The 20,499-nt window shown below is 38.3% G+C and overlaps 1 protein-coding gene across 3 annotated transcripts in view; it reads left to right on the top strand.

The window, feature by feature from the left end:
• Nucleotides 1-20,499, top strand: part of LOC127498444 (cysteine-rich motor neuron 1 protein-like) — a 62,071-nt gene that overhangs the window by 6,553 nt on the left and 35,019 nt on the right. For 2 of the 3 annotated variants that reach the window (XM_051867770.1, XM_051867769.1), the window contains exons 1-2: nt 13,753-14,312; nt 20,069-20,230. In XM_051867770.1, the coding sequence (XP_051723730.1) occupies nt 14,012-14,312; nt 20,069-20,230 (463 nt within the window). In that variant the 5' untranslated portion in view covers nt 13,753-14,011. Of the gene's footprint in view, nt 1-13,752; nt 14,313-20,068; nt 20,231-20,499 lie in introns of those variants that run through there. The other variant, XM_051867771.1, reaches the window with a different exon arrangement.

Genomic DNA, 20,499 nt, shown 5'->3' with positions numbered 1-20,499 from the left:
AGTAGCAAACTTGGAGCCCGAGTCTGCAGAGTAGCGAACTTGAGGACCGAGTCTGCGCAGTAGCGAACTTTAGGCCCGAGTCTGCGCAGTAGCGAACTTGGAGCCCGAGTCTGCGCAGTAGCGAACTTGAGGCCCGAGTCTGCACAGTAGCGAACTTGAGGCCCGAGTCTGAGGAGTAGCGAACTTGAGGCCCGAGTCTGCGCAGTAGCGAACATGGAGCCAGAGTCTGCGCAGTGACGACCTTCGAGCCCGAGTCTGCGCAGTAGCAAACTTAAAGCCCGAGTCTGCGCAGTAGCGAACTTGGAGCCCGAGTCTGCGCAGTAGCGAACTTTAGGCCCGAGTCTGCGCAGTAGCGAACTTGGAGCCTGAGTCTACACAGTAGCGAACTTGGAACCCGAGTCTGAGGAGTAGCGAACTTGAGGCCCGAGTCTGCACAGTAGCGAACTTGGAGCCAGAGTCTGCACAGTAGCGAACTTGAGGCCCGAGTCTGCGCAGTAGCAAACTTGGAGCCCGAGTCTGCACAGTAGCGAACTTGGAGCCCGAGTCTGCACAGTAGCGAACTTGGAACCCGAGTCTGAGGAGTAGCGAACTTGAGGCCCGAGTCTGCACAGTAGCGAACTTGGAGCCCGAGTCTGCAGGGTAGCGAACTTGGAGCCCGAGTCTGCACAGTAGCGAACTTGGAGACCGAGTCTGCGCAGTAGCGAACTTTAGGCCCGAGTCTGCGCAGTAGCGAACTTGAGGCCCGAGTCTGCGCAGTAGCGAACTATGAGCCCAAGTCTGAGGAGTAGCGAACTTGGAGCCCGAGTCTGCACAGTAGCAAACTTTGTAGACCGAGTCTGCGCAGTAGCGAACTTGAGGCCCAAGTCTGCGCAGTAGCGAACTTAAAGTATGTAATTTCAGACGCAGCCGAAATCAAGTCAAACTTTCAATGACTGATGGACAGTGACTCACAGCAGCTTTAAAATAGAAAAGAAAAACTAAACGTTTTCATTGTATACAGTTGAGCATGTGTGAGGTCAGAGGTCAAAGGTCAGGGCGGGGTCAGCTGTATTTGACCCATGTGCAGGTGCCAACAGAACCAGAGAAGCTGAGCGCTGTAAATCTCAGCAGGTGCGGTAGATTAGAACACAGGCAAACACACACACACACACACACCCTCCCCCCGTCTCCCTCTCTCTGGACAGACTCAAGCGCTTGAGGTTTGGGCTGAAATTGGATCTGCTCACTCGAGTAATTCCCCATATTGTGTGAGGAGGTGCTGGAAACAAAATAGCAAGTATAAGCAGCAGCACGAGACTGTGTGTGTGTGTGTGTGTGTGTGTGTGTGTGTGTGTGTGTGTGTGTGTGTGTGTAAAAGAAACAGCTAACAGGGAGTGTTCTCATAACTTATCTTATGTTCTGGCAAGGTTCTGTCATTAAGTAAAGTAACATTAATGTAACTGTGAGATGCTTTAAATGTTTCTGTCACGTAAACGCAGAAGTCTGAGTGATATTGCGCTGCATGTCATGTTCATTTGATCAGTATTAATATTGCTCTACAGCAGGAACTTGTTTGGACTCACGTCACAATATGATACGCTTCACATATCAAGTGATTTATACGTGTAGATGTTCAGTCTTCCAGAGAGACCCAACTGACCTGCTTCCCAGATCCAGTACAGTAGGGAAAACTCCTCTGCCCTCTACTGGACATCATGGATACATCAAACACCGGCGCCCTTCACAGAAGTATACTAGTACTGTACTTCTGCAGTGTGCGTACTGTGCACTGTATGCAATCGTTCTGTATGAATGCATGTGCTACAGAGGACACTGCACTTAATACTGTATCCCATGATGCAATGCTCCGCTTGAGTTTTAACATCTCCAGCATCTCCTTCCTGTGTCATTATTTGACTGGACTGACAAAAGGAAAGACATTTTTACACTAAATTGAATTAAAAATGCATTGTTTTTTTCTGAGATGATAACAGGGTGCCGCTCACTAGTGTTATTTTGAGATAATAATATTGTTTTTATTGATATTTTGAATTAGTATTTATTTTTATATTTTCTGTTTTCATTTTCATTTTAGTTAAAGTTTTAGTAATGTTGTTGTGTGTTTTGGTCATTTTTATGTAGTTTTTTATAAAAAATTTTAAAAAAATCAGTTTTAGTTCTTATAGTACATCAAGTTAATCTAAATTAAAGTAAAATAATTAAAAATTGAAAAATAATTAAATAATAATTAAAATAATGAATAATTGAAAACTAAAATCTAAAAGCATTTTATATATTTAAATTAAATGAAAATAAAATAATTATATATTTTAAATGATTAAATAATAATTAAAATAGTTAAACTAAAGTAAAATAAATATTAAAATAATTAAATAATAGTTGAAAACAACAATAATTATAAGTATTTTATATATTTAAAGTAAATGGAAATAAAATTATATATTTAAAAATAATTAAATAATAATTAAAATAGTTAAACTAAATTAAAGTAAAATAATTAAATATTAAAAAATAATTAAAAAATAATTAAAATTATGAATAATTGAAAAAGAAAATAATTTTAAGTATTTTATATATTTAAAGTAAATGAAAATAAAATAAAAGAATATTTTAAAAATAATTAGATAATAATTAAAATACTTAAACTAAATTAAAGTAAAATAATTAAATATTCAAAATGATTAAATATTGAGAAAATAATTAAATAATAATTAAAATATTTAAACTAAATTAAAATAAAATAATTCAATATTTAAAAAATAATTAAATTATATTTAAAATAGTTTAACTAAATTAAAGTAAAATAATTCAATATTAACAATAATTAAATAATAATTAGAATAATTGAAAACTAAATTTTTTAAGTGTTTTATATATTTACAGTGAATGAAAATAAAATAATTAAATTTAAGAAATAAATAATAATTAAAATAGTTAAACTAAATTAAAGTATAATAATTATATATTAAAAATATTTAAATAATAATTAAAATAATGAATAATTGAAAACTATAATAATTTTAATATATATTTATATTGTAGTGCAGGTAAAGTTTTTTTTAATAGTTTTATAAAGACTATATACAAACTTTATACAAACTTATAAAGAAATATTTGTCATGGCATAATATCTACTGTTTCACTTCTATGTCAAACATGCCATGCAAATAAGTGAGTCATGTGTGATGCAGTCATGTCTGTTTATTTTTATCTTTCTTGCTTAAATTGCACAAAAATGTTTTTAAATAAAAATAAGAAGTGATTTGTGCTCAATCTGCCTGTGTGTTCAAACTGAAGAGTCATGATTCTCACGACCGTCGCTGTGTTTGTGTGTTTGGGCTTGTGTATCTTCCTGTTGTGGTGAACATCAGACAGGTTTTCTCTTCAGTGGTTCACCGCGACGGGTCATTTTCACAGCCGAGGCAAGATGTGCTGATATTTATCAGCCTCTGAGGAAGATTAGACAGCACAGACTGAGACGAGTCCGCCCGCAGCCTGATAGACGAGTGTCTAGACACCAAACAGGCTCTTTTTCCGAGCATTGTTTGCTGGCATTTAACAGGACTGAAAACAGGAAACCTGCCACAGAAACACACACACACACACACAATGAGTTCCCCAAATGCACGTGATGAAGACGTGTGAAAGTGCTTTCAGAATTACTGCTTCAGAGTCTAAGACTCTTTGAGGACGTATTTAGGGCAGATTTAGCCTTAAATCGCATGATTTTTCACTCCAAACCTGAAATATCTGGACATGTTGTTGTTTCAGTGTGGAACGCCATAGACTTCCCAAACCTTGAGCATCAAATTACCTGAAGAAACATCCACAACCTTGAGTCAGTGATTGTGATTGTGGATCTACACTGATGATCCACCAGGTGGCGTCACAGACACACTTAAGGCGAGACGCCACAGGTGGATATAAATCACCATACTTCACCAGTAGATCAGTCACAGCACATTTACACAGCTGTTTTGTATTATGTTATGTTTAAATATGCAAATGAGGCATTATCTAATTAAGTATGCACTCATTTGCATACATTTCCAGAACAGAAATGTGAATATTTGATAATTCTTGTTTGATTTTGTTGACATATTAAAGGTTTTTCCAGAGGAGATTCTGGATTTCTCTTTTTATCGCTCCATAAATCAGGAAAACATACATGTTTTTAGGACAGACATGTTTAAATCAGGCCAGTGATATATAAACAAGCTTTTAGAATATAGATATGAATAAAAGTTTAAGGTTTGGTGTGTGTAAAGCTGCTGAAGTGGAGATTTCTGACTGAAACAAAAATATGTTCTAAGAATGTTTTACTAATGTTCATATTATGTTAGGAAAATGTTATTTCTGAATGTTCAATGAACATCTATATTTTTAAACGTTTTTCTTGGTAATGTGAACGTCATTATTCAAACATTATGTGAACGTTTCTTTTGAACGTTCTGTAAACGTTTTGAAACAAGCACACTGTAAAAAAAATATTCTCATGATTTGTTATCAACATTTTTTCTTTTGTCAAATCAGCTTCAGATAACATAATATTTTGGGTTTCTGTTGATTAAACCAATCGCCTTCATTGTATTAACTCAAATTTTTAATTTTAATGGACTCCAGATAACTTACTTTTTTAAGTTAAACCAACAGAAGCATTAGACGTTAGACGGACGTCCAGCTAAAACATTTCCAAAAAAAATGTTCCATGAACGATGTATAAATAACATTTTGAGAACATTATTAAAGACCAGATAACTTCGAACGAATGTTCTGGAAGATCGTTTGCTCATAACCTTGCCAGAACGCTCTGAGAACGTTCCCTGTTAGCTGGGATAATATGGAAGATGGTAAAAATATGTCATGAGATTTTTTTAGTTAGTTTTTCTTTGCGATTATTGATTTATTTGGTTATTTATTCCTTAACTATAGACTTACCGTGATGAAAAGTGGAAAAACTGCTTAAATGAGCCTTTTTGCTGGTCTTACTTAAACAAAACAGATTGTTTCAAAGCAGCTTCTTGTTAACAGCCTGGAAAATAACAGGGTTAAAATTGCAAAAGATCATCACACATCTCGTTCTTCATCTCTTCAGAAGACAATAGAGTCATTAATCAGAACAATTCATTTCAAGTATTGTTCTCATCTGATAATAATTGTCTTTTAATGGTGGTTGCTTGAACATAAAGCAGACTCAGTCTCGTTCTCTTGAATTTAGCTTAATGAATATGGGCAGAGAAGTATGTTGTGACAGAAAATCCTCATCTGCTCTGGTCCTGGTGAACTGCTGGTTTCTCCATCATACTTGAGCTGATGACACTATAATTACGGAGGGAATTTACCGCCCTGAAATGAGACGATTGACATTCCTGGACCAGATGGAAGCACGGCTGTAAATCCGGTGCGTTACCTGAGGCTGGTTCCTGCTCTTATAGCTGGAAAGTGACCCTTTGGTGTGAGCTTCAGTGATCCCTCACACATTCCCTCAGCACTGTTTACAAGCGTTTGAACCATCACTTACAGCTAGTCGTCTCAGAAGTGTGCCACAGGCGACGGCGCTGCCGATCCGAGACTTTAACGTCAAGCATTTCTCCAATACACATTGGAATTTGTGCCGTCAACACTTCAGAAAGATGTTGAGATACTGAGAGGATCACTTAATGTTCCTCAAGTGTGAGGTGAAGAACGCGAGCGTGGACACTTCAAAACGTCAAACAAAACCAGCGTCTATGGTACATACGGCTGGTTATAAAAATGTTATTTCTTAATTCTCTGAACGCTCAAAACATCCAGTTTTTTTTTTGATGATATGCGAACGTTTCATTGAATTGTTCTTCAAACGTTATAGGAACGTTACTTTTGAATGTTCTCTGGACGTTCTGAAACAAGGAGTAGCATTTAAAAAACATTAGACGGACAAATAAAATGTTTCAGAAAAAACGTTCTATGAATAACGTTTTGAGAACATTAAACGAACGTTCTATTAAAGAATTAGTTCACTTTCATATAAAATTTTCCTGATAATTTACTCACCCCCATGTCATTCAAGATGTTCATGTCTTTCTTTCTTCAGTCGAAAAGAAATGAAGGTTTTTGATGAAAACATTCCAGGATTTTTCTCCTTATAGTGGACTTCAATGGTCTCCAAACGGTTGAAGGTCAAAATTACAGTTTCAGTGCAGCTTCAAAGGGCTTCAAAATGAACGCAGCACCAGCTACATTTTTTCCGTAAGTTGAATAGGGAAGGCGTAGGCGTAGCTTTTTGAAGAATACGAAAGTACGGTTTTGGCGGAAGCACTTGTAAGGCAATCATTTGTTTATATAAAGCATATACATTTACATTTTTTTCGAAAATGACCAATCGTTTCGCTAGATAAGACTCTTATTCCTCGTCTGGTATCGTTTAAAGCTCTTTGAAGCTGCACTGAAACTGTAATTTTGCCCTTCAACTGTTTGGAGACCATTGAAGTCCACTATAAGGAGAATAATCCTGGAATGTTTTCATCAAAAACCTTCATTTCTTTTCGACTGAAGAAAGAAAGACATGAACATCTTGGATGACATGGGGGTGAGTAAATTATCATGAAAATTTTATATGAAAGTGAACTAATCCTTTAATGTTACTAGAAGAATGTTTGTTAACTTTGAGAGAATCACGTTAACCAAAGTTTTGAGAACGTTCCCTGTTAGCTGGATAAACATTCAAACCCTCTGGAGTTAAAACTTGACTCGTCCAATCTTCAGCCCTTCAGTATTTCTCATTTTAATGGATTACACAAGACTTTAGGGGTGTTTCCACCACAGAACTTTCCCCAGGAACTAGGGACTTTGGGATGGTACTCGACCGCAGGAACCAGGGTTTAAATGAAGTTCCGAGTAAAAATTCCCCCCTCAGAAAGTCCCTGCTCACGAGGTCGTACTTTTCAAAGTTCAGGAACTTTCGGGGGTGGGACTTGGGCACTGAACATGCTGATTGGTTGAGTTCACGCAGCATTTTAATTGGTTGACTCCACACAGTATTTTATTTCAACCTCCATTTTTAAAAGCCTGTTGCGGTGCGTGCAGTAAGAGTTGTTTGAAAAATTGTTTAAAAGCTTAAAAAATACAAAAGATGGACCGACAATGAGGTTCAGGCTTTATATGCGGAGGACGAAATTTAGCGGGAACTGGTGAGTCCTACGTCACCAGACTCTGATGGAAACGCAGACAGTAATAGGTCTGGGGGGGAAAAAATTCCTGAGACAAATTCTTCCGGGTAATTTCGGTGGAAACAAGGCTTTTGTTGGTGAAGTGCCCCTGAATGTCTCTCATTTCATTGCAAATGTGTGTAATAATGCAAAGTGGCACTATTCCCTCCTTTAATTTACAACGCCAGGTTTATTAGAGAAGTAGATTAGGAAGCAAACTAGAGAAGAGGAGAAATCAGGGATGACAGGTTTTCACAGCACAACCCGCCCAGTTGCTACTCAAAACTCGCCCAAAAGGCCAATCACGTTTCAAGGAGGTTCCCCGGTAAAAAGCATCTTCCAGGGGGTGAAATCCACATTTTTTTACCCCTGGTAAAATTCGCATTCCAGGCTAAATATAATGTTGTTTGGGGTCGCTTCAACCCATGGACATGAAAAACAACCTGCGGCAACAGTGTTAAAGTAGCCCAATTCTGTGGAAAAACCGCAGACTTGACAACACTGGGAGAAATGCATGTTTTGTTGTTGTTGTTTTGCAAGTTTATTTGATTTTGTCTGTCAATATCACAGACAGTGGACAGAAAAGACTGTCAGCACATCTTTTTTCCAGTTTGGCAACTTAAAGGGGCTGTATGTAGAAATCAGAAAGCTTTGTTATTAGTGACACCGGTGGCTGTTAAGTGAACTGCAGCAGTAACTTACTGCTCATACTCACATAACTGACAAGAGACTGAACGTGATTCAAGACCCAATTTACTCACAGAGAAGGTGTTTTCGTTCTTCACTCGGAAGTAAAAAGAAGTGTGAAATACCTTTGCAGCGATATATACTGTTAACGAACATCCCGACGCCGTCCACGCTGCTGAGAGCGACGTTTAGATGAATATGTAAATATGTTCTGCACACTTTCATCTCAATAACAAAATAAACACAACGAAAATGAGAAAACAGCCGTTCAGAAAGCATCTGATCATAGTGATGTGGATATGTTTGAACCAGATGAGGTCATTAAAATGACACAGTTATGATAATTTGATTATAGAGTATGTTTGAGACTATAGACTATATATAGATCTGACTTTGAGACTATTGTTTGAATGAATCACGACACATTGACATTACAGTACAGAACGACTCTTTCAGCATTTTTATCCTGAACATTGTATAAGCATTCGTTTCATGTGTCGTTGAACGGAAGAGAGTAAACGCCACATTCTTTTGATTTTCCCGGCAAAAACATCCCGAGTCCTTCACATAAAAATACAGGCTTTCATAGACAACCTAGGCAGTCAGGGAAGGTCATGTTTTTTAAGTTTCGTTACGAGCTGTTCACACAACGGCAATAAGAATGTGATTAATATATATTCTTATAGTGCTCTGATGTATCATCGTTCCTAATATATATATATTTTAGAATACCATTATGCTTTGAGGTCTAGAACACAAGTATGAAGGTGCCCAATGTGCCTGAAGTGTGTTTATACAGTTTTTCTTCCATGCAGCTCCCTAGTGACAGAAACCGGTAACTGCAGAAACAGGAAAACAACACGTCTTTAGTTCCCATGAAGGGCAGTGATTGATGTGATGTTTGATGTGCTATTGTGCGAATGATTCGAGGTAAAAATCACAGTTTTAATGCTGATCAGTATCAGGGTCCCATGAAACTTTGAACTCACTGACCTCTGACAGTGACCTCTGCGCTGCCACATTCTTCAAACACTGATTTAGTTTGTCGTGTAATCTGCTGTTCGCCTTCAACCTGCCAAATGAAGCGTCTCAGTGAAGCTATACAAACAGCGTTTGATAAAGAGTACTAAAAAAAAACTTGTTTATGATCTTTAGGTTGGTGAGAAATGCCCTTTTGGATGCATTCGAAGCGGATCCTTTGGTGTGACGCTTTAGGTCACAGCGGGAGGACAGGAATTGTTTGTCTTAGTGTGAGAACGGATGGTTTTAAGTTATTTCTGTGTGAGTTTTTCCTGATTGCACAATCTCCTGGCATACATGCCACTGTACTAGGGGGTAAAAGCCTGAAATTTATGGGTGACTGTTTCAAATAAAACTCAGCTCCACAATGAGAAACCACATCACTGCACTGCTTTCATTCAGAGAGCAAATGACAATAATTTACCTCAAGAAACGATGCAAAATGTAGCTCCCATTGCATTTGGTTATGTTCAGAATAGCACACAAGCTTGTACTACTGTATGTTTGCAGTATATCAGTCTTGTATGTGCATGAAATAACAAGATGGCGTGCTATATTTGCAATATATAATGTGGAATAAGTGACTGCTTTTGTTTCTCGCTTTGGATGCATAAATTTAAATGAACTGCAAAACATTTGCCACCTAAAAATTCATAACTGGTTTTATTCAAGTCAAAAATATTATGTGACATCACTGAATCAACCTAAAGACATTAATTTATACCAACAAAACTTATTTTTATGGGTTGAATCAGGTTGAAATTATAGAAGCTTGTTTCCGCCACTAAATAAAAAAAAAAAAAGGTAATTGTGACTTTTTATCTCACAGTTCTGACTTTTTTTCTCAGAATTGCATGATAAAAAGTCAGAATTGTGTGATATAAAGTCAGAATTGTGAGATAAAATCAGAATTGTGAGATATAAAGTCAGAATTGTGTGATATAAAGTCAGAATTGCGAGATATAAAGTCAGAATTGGAGTTATAAAGTCAGAATTGTGTGACAAAGTCAGAATTGCAAGTTATAAAGTCAGAATTGCGAGTTATAAAGTCAGAATTGTGAGATATAAAGTCAGAATTGTGAGATATAAAGTCAGAATTGAATTATAAAGTCAGAATTGTGAGATATAAAGTCAGAATTGTGAGTTATAAAGTCAGAATTGAGTTATAAAGTCAGAATTGTGTGATATAAAGTCAGAATTGGAGTTATAAAGTCAGAATTGTGAGATATAAAGTCAGAATTGGAGTTATAAAGTCAGAATTGCGTGATATAAAGTCAGAATTGTGAGATATAAAGTCAGAATTGGAGTTATAAAGTCAGAATTGTGTGATATAAAGTCAGAATTGGAGTTATAAAGTCAGAATTGCGTGAAATAAAGTCAGAATTGGAGTTATAAAGTCAGAATTGGAGTTATAAAGTCAGAATTGTGAGATATAAAGTCAGAATTGGAGTTATAAAGTCAGAATTGGAGTTATAAAGTCAGAATTGCGAGATATAAAGTCAGAATTGTGAGATATAAAGTCAGAATTGGAGTTATAAAGTCAGAATTGCGTGAAATAAAGTCAGAATTGGAGTTATAAAGTCAGAATTGGAGTTATAAAGTCAGAATTGCGAGATATAAAGTCAGAATTGTGAGATATAAAGTCAGAATTGGAGTTATAAAGTCAGAATTGGAGTTATAAAGTCAGAATTGCGAGATATAAAGTCAGAATTGGAGTTATAAAGTCAGAATTGCGTGAAATAAAGTCAGAATTGTGAGTTATAAAGTCAGAATTGCGTGAAATAAAGTCAGAATTGGAGTTATAAAGTCAGAATTGTGAGATATAAAGTCAGAATTGTGTGAAATAAAGTCAGAATTGGAGTTATAAAGTCAGAATTGTGAGATATAAAGTCAGAATTGTGAGATATAAAGTCAGAATTGCGAGATATAAATGTCTGTCTTGTTAATAATTTCGCAACTTGATAATATGATGATAATATTAATACATTTCAGTGTTTTATTTTAAGGACATTCTTGTTTACTGTAGTAAACTTATGTTGGGTCACTTGATTTCCAACTGGAAAATTTGTGTCCTGAAAGCAGCAGCAGCTGATGTGGAGGCAGTGCGGCAGGATTTCCAGCTCTTCTACTGAGATAAGTCGAGGATTGAGCTCCACTTCACATGGAGTGCTGCGAGCCGTCCGCAGGTCTGCTGCAAGGAGACACACGTCACTAACATGTCAGAACCGTCCGTCAGCTCTTCTCACGCACTCGAGCGCCTGCGCATGTCAGACATGTGGTTATCTGGCTAAAGGAGAAACTGGAGTGTTACGGCACACAGATAGAGTCATCAGTCAGACACAGACCATGACCTCTGACCTCTTCTCTGAAGATGTTAAGGGTCAAGTTTCCACCTCTGTGTCAAAGGTCATGGGGTCAGAGAGCCTGTTATGGAGGAATAACAGAGGACAAATGTCTTCCTTATTATAGTTAACTGAAACTAAAACTAAAACCATGAAAAAATGTTGCTTGAAATAATAGTAATATAACACTGTCTGTTATGGAAGCTTGTTTCCGCCACTAAATAAAAAAATTAAAAAGGTTATTGCGACTTTTTATCTCACAATTCTGACTTTTTTTTCTCGCAATTGTGAGTTTTTATCATGCAATTCTGACTTTATAACTCTCAATTCTGACTTTTTTCTCAGAATTGCAAGTTATAAAGTCAGAATTGCGATATATAAACTTCCAATTCTGAGAAAAAACGTCAGTCAGACTTTATATCTCAAAATTCGGACTTTATAACTCGCAGTTCTGACTTTATAACTTGGAATTCTGACTTTATAACTCGCAATTCTGACTTTATAACTTGGAATTCTGACTTTATAACTCGCAATTCTGACTTTATATCTCACAATTCTGACTTTATAATTCAATTCTGACTTTATATCTCACAATTCTGACTTTATATCTCACAATTCTGACTTTATAATTCAATTCTGACTTTATATCTCACAATTCTGACTTTATAACTCGCAATTCTGACTTTATAATTCAATTCTGACTTTATAACTCGCAATTCTGACTTTATAATTCAATTCTGACTTTATAACTCGCAATTCTGACTTTATAACTCAATTCTGACTTTATAACTCACAATTCTGACTTTATAACTCGCAATTCTGACTTTATAATTTAATTCTGGCTTTATATCTCACAATTCTGACTTTATTTCTCGCAATTCTGACTTTATAATTCAATTCTGACTTTATAACTCGCAATTCTGACTTTATATCTCGCAATTCTGACTTTATAATTCAATTCTGACTTTATAACTCGCAATTCTGACTTTATAACTCAATTCTGACTTTATAACTCGCAATTCTGACTTTATAATTTAATTCTGACTTTATATCTCACAATTCTGACTTTATATCTCGCAATTCTGACTTTATTTCTCGCAATTCTGACTTTATATCTCGCAATTCTGACTTTATATCTCGCAATTCTGACTTTATAATTCAATTCTGACTTTATAACTCGCAATTCTGACTTTATATCTCGCAATTCTGACTTTATAATTCAATTCTGACTTTATAACTTGCAATTCTGACTTTATAATTCAATTCTGACTTTATAACTCGCAATTCTGACTTTATAATTCAATTCTGACTTTATAACTCACATTTCTGACTTTATAACTCGCAATTGTGAGCTTAAAAAGTCACAATTGCCTTTTTTATTTATTTCATTGCAGAAAAAAACTTCCATTGTCTGTATTTCAGCTCTGCATTCTTTATTTACACATTTTAGTGATGTTTATTAAGTCAACCATCACTATTAGTACTAGTACTCATAGTGATCAAACCTTAAAGCTGAGTGTGTAAATGCAGCGTTTGTGCTCCAGAAGTGAATGATTCCTCAAATCACGTGTCTTGTGGCATTTGATGCACCATTTTCACCAGCCGGATCACAAAGCAGGTGAAGAAAATCCCACATTGAGGGTTGTGGAGAGCAGAAGATCACAGAGAAGTGAGGGCGGAGCGGCCGGTCACACGTGTCATGACTTGAACAGCTTTTGTGGAGCCAAAACGGTTTAGGTGAGACAGAGAACAACATCAAAACAAATGTAACTTTTGAAGGATATAATTCTGTATAATGATGCAAAATTTGAATTCGAAACACTTAGTATTCTAAATAAATAAATCTCAGAAGTAGATGTTTCTGAACTCACTATCTTTTGTACATCAGAGTGTGATGGATTATCGAACAAGAGACTTGGGACTTGGTTCTGTCATGCATCAGTTGTTGATTGGATGTTGAGATGTGGGCGTGGCTCTCAAAAGAGCTTGCAGGGGGCGGGGCTTGTGATTATTGGAAAATCCTGCATATGTCATCAGAGAGAAGATCCATTTTGATTAAACATTACAAAATGAAACCTATGCACGGATGAATTGTTGCATTCAGACATGCATTCAGAAAATAGATAGGGTGGATATTCATTTAATGCCGAAACTCACTTTTCTTTTATTGAAGCTCACTGACATGAATGAATGAATGAATGAATGAATGAATGAATGTCCCAGTGTTCGTTCAGACAGATTTTATATGAGAAACTTCTCTCACGGAGGAGAGAGGAGGAAATCAGAACTTTGCAATGTGCCTCATGAATTAGATGGTGAAAGATGGATGTTCACATCATCCTTCATCTGTCTGTGTCCCATCCATGTGTTCTCTAGATAGGTACAAAAATTGTTGCTTCATTCATCTGTATTTCTGTTGAGCCCTCTCTTTCGCTGCTTGTGATTGGACGAGCTCCGCGTCAATCATCGACGGGGGCGTGGCTATGATGTCTCTCTCCTTGTAACGCGTGTTTGAGACTCAGTTTGAGTGTCAGTGATTCAGTGACACGGACAGAAACATCATCCTCATCATCACCACAGTTACTGTACCAGCTTTGCGAACATATTTCACTTACTGGAAACTTTTAGCATTCCCAGCGAGGATCGTAATACTGAAAGTTTGTAGGAAGTTTGTATATCTTTTGATCCGCTTCTGGATTTATTTGGACTTTGCGCATCTGGACGTTCATGTTAGAGACGCTCGAGACTGTGTAAACTTCACCAAAGCGCGTCACAATGTGTCACCAGAGTTTGTTGTGCTTTTTGAGTGTGCTGGGCTTCTGCGCTCGGGCGATTGGGGCTCACGAATGCGCACCGTGCGCGCTCCGCTCGTGCCCGCTCCTCGGCGCGCTCGGGTGCGGTTCGGGCCGGGTTCTGGCCCGTGACCCGTGCGGCTGCTGCGAGCAGTGCTCTCGGCTGGAGCTCGAGCTGTGCGGCGGGCCGGACTGGACTCTGGGCTACTGCGGCTTCGGACTCACCTGCGCGGCGCTGAACAGAACCGGACCGGCGCTCATACCTGAGACAGGTGTCTGCAGAGGTCAGTGACGCGCGCGAGCTTTACCTTGACTTCACGACACTGAATGAATGTTTATAAGGTGTATAAGACCACCCATGATGATGATGATGAAGATGAGGAGGGGGAGTATGGTTGTGGATAAAATCAGTGAGAAATTATGCTTTTTTCTCTAGTTTTTAGTGCACTGATTGATATAGTTACTGATATCAGTTGATATTGAATTAGATTTCAGAAGGTAGTTCTGTACCATGGTAAAGCGATATTAATACCGTGGTACTTTGATATGGCTCTGATTGATATGTACAATAGTATATGATACTTTAAAGAATACCATGCTAAATGTCTAAAAACATTGCCATAGTACCATATCCAAAATACTATAGTATTGCCATGGTAAATGTCTAAAAAACATGGTATTGCCATAGTACCATATCCAAAATACTATAGTATTGCCATGGTAAATGTCTAAAAAACATGGTATTGCCATAGTACCATATCCAAAATACTATAGTATTGCCATGTTAAATGTCTAAAAAACATGGTATTACCAGAGTACCATGCTTAAAATACTGTAGTATTGCTATGGTACATGTCCAAAATACATGGTATTGCCATAGTTCCATGTCCAAATACTATAGTACTGTCATGGTAAATGTAAAACAACATGGTATTGCCATAGTACCATGCCCAAATACTACAGTATAGTATTGCCATGGTAAATGTAAAAAAGCATGGTATTGCCATAGTTCCATGTCCAAATACTATAGTACTGCCATGGTGAATGTAAAAAACATGGTATTGCCATAGTTCCATGTCCAAATACTATAGTACTGTCATGGTGAATGTAAAAAACATGGTATTGCCAGAGTACCATGCTTAAAATACTATAGTACTGTCATGGTGAATGTAAAAAACATGGTATTGCCATAGTTCCATGTCCAAATACTATAGTACTGTCATGGTGAATGTAAAAAACATGGTATTGCCAGAGTACCATGCTTAAAATACTATAGTATTGCTATGGTACTTGTCCAAAAAACATGGGATTGCCATAGTACCATGCCCAAATACTACAGTATAGTATTGCCATGGTATATGTCCAAAATACCATTGATAATACCATGGTACTTTTTGGTACTTGTTAGTTAGTGGAGACACAGTTACACTTATTTTGATTTCCATTTTGTTACTATGAGGTTTATAATTGTCTGATGATCAAGAACAAGTTATTCATAAGATTTGCTCCGTTAATGTGAATCCATCTTATGTCAGTCTAAAATTTCATTCATTTCATCCTTCATTGATGTGATAATGACACTGATGAAACTGCACTGGATGATCGGCTCTTCTTTACTGACCGCGGTGTCCTGTGATTTGATCTATGATGTGATATTAGGCTCCTTTCCAAGAGTTTAGTAAGGAAAAGGTCATAATGCCAGCCCGGAGCTGGACTTTCTCCATGTTAAAACACTTGAATTGCTCCAGACGGCTGAGCAAAAGCAGAAGTTGGTCTGTGCGAAGGTTCCGGAGCTCAATTACCCCTCGTCTTCATCTTCCTCCTGTGGGGTCTGTGATTCATCCCAAGGGATCGTGTCCTTGATTAGGTTTTATTTACAAGCGCGGTGTTAAGGGTTAATCCCGACGCGGTGCGTAACCCTGCTTTGAATGAGTCTGATTCAATGGATGCTGTGAATGAGTTTGTCTGCGGGTGAACGAGTCTCAAATCCCAAAATCAGCACCTGAAAATCCAGAACTATTAGAGTAAAAAGTCTCAAAGTTAAGTTATATTTTAAGTTATTCTCCGTGTGTTCAGCATGGAAGTTTTAGGAGAGTGATCATGGGAAATAAAATATGATCATGTCAAAAAATTGAGATTAAATAATGATAGTCGTTTTCCAGCCACTGATTAACCAGAATCTCTTTAGCATAGTAATACATTATTCATGATTGTCATCGATAATTACCTCTTCCCCCCCATTAGCAAAGAAATTAATGAGGCTATTTATATTCTGACATGGCTGAAGGCGAATAGAAGATGTGGAAATGAAAAGAACTTGTTGAATATTGTATATCTGTCTTTTGTTGGGGTACATCCATTTGATGTGTAGATTTTCTTTATGTGGCGTAAGAATATTCTGCAGTGTTTAGTTTATTCTGTTCTACAAACAAAACCTGCAAAAATGCTAATTAGCAACATCAGTACTGCATATTTAAAGTGACAGTGTGTTATTTCTGCAGCACTAGAGTCTCCAAACAGAATAATGACTGTTTTCAAACGGGTTTCCCCAGTATGAAACTGGTCTTGACTATTTTCCTATTTCCAGTCCCTGATGTCAACTGTCTCCTCTCTTGGTCTGGGCGCCAAGACAAACTGTCTCCATGTCTTTCTGTTTGTGAGATTAAATATCAGCTTTCCACATTTGACCCGCAACAATTATAAGAGAAACTGCAATACTGAGAAGGACGTAACTTGTTTGCATTCAGCCTCTCCAAAACTGATTAAACTAGTTATCATGTGGACTTTAGATAGCAGCACTAGAACAGACTGTTTTTATTACAGACTAGCCTGTGTTCAACAAGTACGTTCCCCATGTTTATGCATCCTGTTTGATCCAGCCTCTTTTTGGAAAACCTGTGCTGGTAAACAGAACCAGTGTCTTATCCGTATACGTGAACAGATGTGCTTTGTGGGCGTCCGCTACAAAAAGCGTTTGGGGTCGTGTGAAAATATGAAAATATCCTCGCAGGAAGTATTCATATGGAAAAGACGTTGGCGGAGTGGATCATTCTGAGGTGACAGGAAATAAAAGGGAAAGTTTTGGCAGGGTCATCTGACGGCTGGTTTGAAAAGCCTGTTTGTGATGGCGCTGTCTGCGTGAGAACAACCGCGACGTGGTTTTCCACAAACGGGACCTTTTTGTGCCAAATGCACCAATATCTGGCTGCTTTGGTTTCTGTACTCACTCATGTCTAAGAATGTGGTTACTGTACTAACCAGTACTGTTCAATTTGGGCCTCATAATAAATTAAAAACACATAATATCTCAATTGTTTCTCCAGCATTGAGATCAGTGGGTGAGCTGAAAGTTCAAAAACTTTTAGCAAGCCTTTCCAGCAGCTCAGAGATCTCAATATGAGCTGAAGCAAGTTGATATCCACAGATTCTCTTACTGTAGCACTCGTTTCATCTCAGGAATTTTAGAATAGAAGCCCATCTTTCCTAGCAGGGAATGTTCTCAGAATGTTCTGGCAAGGTTCTCTGAAAGTTATTGAACAAACATTCTTCCAGTAACATTAATAGGCCATGTACACACTGTAAAGTTTCAGGAGTGACATCCGCAATTAAATTCACTCCTGAAACGTTCTGGCGTCCTGCATGTTTGGTATCCGCTATTCTGACCAAAGAAATATTACAGCGACAAAAGACATTATGTTTAGGAATTTTAACTGAAGCACAGTTGACGGTGGCGTCATGTTTTGTTGATGCTTGTAGGCTGCTTCACAGAGTGCACACTCTTGCAGTGTTGCCATGTTCACTTATTATAAGCATTTTTGGGCTTGTTGTTTAAGCTCGGCTCATAAAGCAATCTAGTTTATGGAGTTATTAAAGTGAGCAGGTGCAGGTTGCAATATTTTGGTCTTATTTTCAGCATAAAGCATTTGGATTTATTTCAGTTTATTGTGGGCTTGTTCTTGGTTGCTGTTTTTCTAGCAAGATCTGGCAACACACATGTAAACTTCACTCCCCTGGCCTTAAGAGGCGCGATGGAAACTGACGCTAGAGATTGCAGTCTTCATCATTCTTGTTAGCGGGCCCGCCTCCCATGCTGGAGACGCCGGCTCGAATCCCACTCAGAGTGGTCGAGTAGGACTGGTTACATTTGGTGCCGTGACACAGATGGGAGTAAGGTTTAGGGGGTGAGTGTAATGGAGGCAAGCTAGTAAGAGCTGAGTGTGTAAACCTCACTCACCTGGCCACAAGAGGCGTGCTGGCGACTGACGCTAGAGACTGCAATCTTTAGCATCCTTGTTAGCGTGTCCTTCTCCCATGCCGGTTCGAATCCCGCTCGGGGCAGGTTGAGTAGGACCGGTTACATTTGGTGCCGTGACCCAGATGGTAGTGAGGTTTAGGGGGGTGAGTGTAACAGAGGCAAGCTAGTAAGAGCTGTGTGTGTAAACCTCACTCCCCTGGCCTCAAGAGCCGCGCTGCTGCAGCAGCAATAACCAGCAGCAGCAGCAATAACAGCAGCAGCAATAACCAACAGCAGCAGCAATAACAGCAGCAACAATAACCAACAGCAGCAGCAATAATAGCAGCAGCAACAATAACAGCAGCAGCAGCAATAACAGCAGCAACAGCAGCAATAATAGCAGCAGCAACAATAACAGCAGCAGCAGCAATAACAGCAGCAGCAATAACAGCAGCAGCAGCAATAACAGCAGCAACAATAACAGCAGCAGCAATAACCAACAACAACAGCAATAACTGCAGCAGCAATAACAGCAGCATCAGCAGCAACAATAACAGCAGCAGCAGCAATAATAGCAGCAGCAGCAACAATAACAGCAGCAGCAGTAATAACTAACAGCAGTAGCAATTACAGCAGCACTGTAGCAGCTCCACCAAGACCAAACATATCAACATTGTCATATCCATTACCATGCCAAACACTCTGAGAGTTGTCATGACAGAAATGTAGTTGTCACTACCTTCATTTTTCGGGAGTTAATTCGTTTGTAGAATGCGGTTGTCAGTCCTGTAAATGACTGAACTGTGTGTGTACAGAACAGGATTAATCACTAAAAGGTGAACTAAAAGGCTGAATTTAGCTGCAGTCTGTATGTGGCCATAGAATGTTCGTTCAAAGTTATCTGGTCTTTAATAATGTTCTCAAAGCATTAGCACAAAAACATTATTTATACATCGTTCATGGAACGTTTTTTTATTTTGTTGTTGTTGTTTTATTTTGATGTTTTTTAATTGTTACTACTTGTTTCAGAACATTCAGAGAACATTCAAATGTAACATTCCTAAAGTGTTTAGAGAATGATAAAATGTAACGTTTGCATAACCAAGAAAAAGGTTTATATAAAACTGGATGTTTTGAACGTTCAGAGAACATTCAGAAAAAACATTTTCATAATCTGAAGGGAATGAAAGAACATTAGTAGAACGTATTTTTGTAAGCTGGGCTATTACATCTCCTGAGCAGTTTTCTTCTGGTTTGTTTGGTGAGAGTTTGTGAGCCAAGCCCCAGGAGAGCATCACGGGGGACCGTAGGAGCCATCGAAGCCGGTTTGTCTTTGTTTATTCACATGCGGCGGGCTGGGGGGTCTTCAGGAGAACCTGCGGGAGCCGGAGGGGGTTCTGCGTCTGACGTGGATACTCTAGACTTATTTAACACACATGCGGCTGGAAGAGGAAAACACAGAGATGCATGTGAAGGGCATGGAGAGCTCAAGAGAAACTTGAGGCAGTGAAATTCAGAAAGACTCAAGCTGTGTCTAATGTACAAATGGGGTAATTCTATTGCTCAGAGGTTTCTCTTGTGTCAGTTTTGTCTCTCAGTGAGATTTTTCAGTCTCCATCTCATTGCTGTCTAGGAGAAGCATTTGAGACATTAAAGAGGTCTTTCCAAGCATGCCATGTCTCGTTTTGGCACCATTCTGTGGAACGAAAGCAAACAGATCTCATGACAGCCGAGACAATGACAAAACGAGCTCGACAAACGAGCTTGAGTTATTATTAAGTAACGCTGTCTTCTTCTTCTCTACAGCGGTACCCGATGCGACGGACACAGACATGGAGGACGAGCGCTGCCCCCTGGTGAGCGGCTGTGATCGTGTGGACGGACGGTGTGTGTGTGAGTCCAAACGCTCCTGCATCAGAACCTACAGCTATCCTGACAGAGATGCATGCGTGCATGCTGGGAAAACAGGTATGGACCCTGTGCAAAATTGATTTTTTTTGCATTCAGATTGGAACACGTCCCAAAGTTTCTGCTCACAAAGAAGATGTGCATGACGTTTTCTTCTTTGCAAGCAGCTCTTCTGGGATGTGTTTTAACAGGTTCGTGCATGATGTATCTTTAAATAAACCGTCATGTCACATCGTTTATGTTCAGCATAAAGTTATTTGAACCTAAATTTATTTAAATTCATTGAACCAAGTTTACGTTAGGGTGAGTCGCAATTTATATGCCACATT

This window comes from Ctenopharyngodon idella, chromosome 17 (genome assembly GCF_019924925.1).
Source record: "Ctenopharyngodon idella isolate HZGC_01 chromosome 17, HZGC01, whole genome shotgun sequence".
In the NCBI taxonomy this organism is placed as follows: domain Eukaryota; kingdom Metazoa; phylum Chordata; class Actinopteri; order Cypriniformes; family Xenocyprididae; genus Ctenopharyngodon; species Ctenopharyngodon idella.
This window is presented reverse-complemented; position numbering and strand designations above follow the sequence as displayed.